Below are 3,064 nucleotides of genomic sequence, written 5' to 3' on the forward strand. Positions count from 1 at the left end.
AGTCTGAGAGACTTGGACCTGAGTAACAATGACCTGCAGAATTCAGGGGTGAAGCATCTGTCTGCTGGACTGAGGAGTCCACACTGTACCCTGAAGACGCTCAGGTCAGGATCCATAAACCTGTTTAGCTGATGACTCATATCTGATTTACATCAGTGAATAAACAGTCAATTTGTGTAGGACTGTTCAAAGTAAATTGTACTGTAGTTCAGCAGAACTTTCTGGACTTGTTTTTGCTTCAATTGTTAATGATGTTTTCTACTCTTACAGATGATTTTTAAGGTATTTGACTTAAATGCAATGAACTTGAACCTAAATGGACCAGAGCCAAAATCACGAAAATCGACCAACCAGACCAGCAGGTGTTGACAGAGGGTTCCTGTGTGATGTTGTGTGTGTCTGCAGGCTGTCAGGATGTCTGATCACAGAGGAAGGCTGGGCTTCTCTGGCCTCAGCTCTGAGCTCCAACCCCTCCCATCTGAGAGAGCTGGACCTGAGCTACAATCATCCAGGAGACTCAGGAGTGAAGCTGTTGTCTTCTGGACTGAAGGGTCCACACTGGAGACTGGACACCCTCAGGTATGGAGAGACCTGCTGCAGCCACAGACAGTGTGTGATAGAGGAGGAAGAGCTGGAAACATTTAGTGTGTCACAGCTGATGACAGATCTCTACAGAAGTGCTTTGAATTCAACAGCTACACACATTCTGACTTCAGTATCTCATCATGACTCACTGTGTCATATTTAAGAGAAAATATTTGACAATCATTAAATCAGGTGTGGTCAGCTGTTTTCTGTGACCTGAGCAGGACTTTCTCAGACTGGATTTCATGAAATCTTTCCTCCATGTTGCCTCCCTGCTCCGTATAATTCCAAGATAAGGACCTGTGTAAGCATCTGTGTATGAGAGCCATGTAATGTCCATGTTTGCATGCTGAAAGAGAACGTGCTGGTCTGACTCCCCTCCTCCTTTCAGGGTGGAGCCTGGTGGAGTCCGATGGTTGAGACCAGGGGTCGATTTCACGAAGCAGGTTATGTGGAAACTCTGAGTATGTTAAGCCTGAAATGAGGGAAACCCAGAGTTAACCGTTTCAATAAGAGAGGTAAATTAACCCCGAGTTAGGGGTAAGTCAAGGAGTAAGTTAAGCCCATTTCATAAAGCGAGGTAACTCGTACTCGGAGTCTGTTACCATGGTAACTTAGTCTGTGAACATAACCTGGTCGGGAGCAGGTTTTATTCCAGAAACCCAGAGTTTGTTTCGGACTCCTCCCCTGGAGTGCATAAAAGCTGAACCGTTTCCTTATAATTGAGTCTCCATAGAACCTGCTTAAAATGGCATGTCCCTTTCTGGAAGACCCGATTGATGAAGAAGCAAGACTGATTCGCAGAGAACTGCGATTGCGTCGGGCGAGGATTTTCCGTCCACGTTTGGATACGTTTTCATATCCTCCCGACTTTTTCTTTGAACGTTATCGTTTTTCGTTACAGTCACTGCAATACATTCACAACCTCATCCGCCCTCTCATCACTCACATCACCCACCGTGGACGTGCACTCACCACTGAACAAATACTTTGCATTGCTCTACGTTTTTTTGCAAATGGAAGTTTTCTTTATAATATCGGCGATGCAGAACACATAAGCAAAGCAACCGTTTGCAAGGCTATAAGAAAGGTGTGCCTCGCTCTGAAGCGGTTTTTATCAGTTTTTGTTGTTTTTCCCGGACACAAACCTGTGAGAGCCATCAAAGAAGAGTTCCATGGGATTGCAGGTAAATAATTTTAAATGATTAATAACTTTTCTGTCAATAACATGTTGCTGTGACCTCTGGGAGCAATAATTTGAATGTCTTTTAGGATTTCCCAATGTGATTGGCTGCATTGATGGCACCCACATTCCTATCACTGCTCCTTCAGAAAATGAAGGAGATTATGTGAATAGGAAGTCCTTCCATAGCATCAATGTGCAGGTACATACATTGACTACTACTTTTAAATGTCAGAGCACAAATATTTCAACTAACTTGTCTCATTTTCTGTACTGTCAAGATCATTTGTGATGCAGCACACATTATCACAAATGTGGAAGCCAAGTGGCCCGGGTCTGTGCATGACTCCCGCATATATAGAGAGTCTACAATAAGCAATAGACTGGAACGTGGTAAGTGGTCTGAAACATTGCTGTTTGTCACCGCAAAGATCTTTGTCTAATTTTTCTGAGAAAAATATCAGAAGTAAAAAATGTGACTTCACTTGCAGGAGAGATTCATGGCTTCCTTCTGGGTGACAGGGGTTACCCCTGCCAACGAAATCTTATAACCCCTTACCCAGACCCTCAACCAGGACCCCAGCAGCACTTCAATGTGGCACACTGCAGGACGAGAGCCAGGGTAGAGATGACTATAGGCCTGTTGAAAGCCCGTTTCCAGTGCTTACGTCATCTCAGAGTAACCCCTGAGAGAGCCTGTGACATAATTGTGGCATGTGTTATTCTCCATAATATTGCAACTATTAGAGGAGAGCAACACCCTGCCCTACAAATAGAAGACCCTGAGGAGGACCCCATCCAGCTCCCAGAAAATCAGGATGGAAGGGCAATCAGAGATCTGATCTGCAACAACCATTTTCCATGTTAAATTACAGCCACACAGAATACCACACTGTCACACGTTCATTTTATTTAGTCTTCCTTATATCCTACAGACAGACAGAGACAAAGAGAACATTTTTATATTTCCAACTAACCCGATTGAATTATATTTTTATATTTCATTTTCAACTGCCTCCAAGTCCATTTTTCGCCCCCTGGGTTGCACCTGCATGAACAGGGGGCCAACAGCATTTTTTGCATGCAATATTTTATGAGTGATTAAAAACAAAACTTACGCATTGACTCGAGCAGTGATTTTTTCCCATGCGTTTTCTCTATCTTTTGCCGCTGCCACTGTGTTGCTTTTTTTCCGGAAAATATGCTCATATTCACCGTATGCCTCCATCAAAATTTCAAGCTCCAGGGGTGAAAAAAATGTTGAGCGCTTTCGTTTTGATCCCACTTCCATGGTGA

At 43.6% G+C, this 3,064-nt stretch overlaps 1 protein-coding gene across 1 annotated transcript; it reads left to right on the forward strand.

Annotated features, from left to right (window-relative positions):
- Positions 1-1,333: 1,333 nt before the first annotated feature.
- Positions 1,334-2,696, forward strand: LOC121194734 (putative nuclease HARBI1). The gene is made up of 4 exons (XM_041057741.1): positions 1,334-1,772; positions 1,858-1,970; positions 2,050-2,161; positions 2,260-2,696. Exons 1-4 carry the CDS (start codon positions 1,334-1,336, stop codon positions 2,634-2,636), a joined length of 1,041 nt encoding a protein of 346 aa, XP_040913675.1. The 3' UTR covers positions 2,637-2,696.
- Positions 2,697-3,064: the final 368 nt, after the last annotated feature.

Source organism: Toxotes jaculatrix, chromosome 15, assembly GCF_017976425.1.
Source record: "Toxotes jaculatrix isolate fToxJac2 chromosome 15, fToxJac2.pri, whole genome shotgun sequence".
NCBI lineage: Eukaryota > Metazoa > Chordata > Actinopteri > Toxotidae > Toxotes > Toxotes jaculatrix.

Coding starts and splice junctions, on each gene's coding strand:
- LOC121194734 (XM_041057741.1), top strand. CDS start 1,334: ATGGCATGTCCCTTTCTGGAAGACCCGATTGATGAAGAAGCAAGACTG. Junction 1,773..1,857: donor AGAGTTCCATGGGATTGCAG/GTAAATAATTTT, acceptor AATGTCTTTTAG/GATTTCCCAATGTGATTGGC. Junction 1,971..2,049: donor TCCATAGCATCAATGTGCAG/GTACATACATTG, acceptor TGTACTGTCAAG/ATCATTTGTGATGCAGCACA.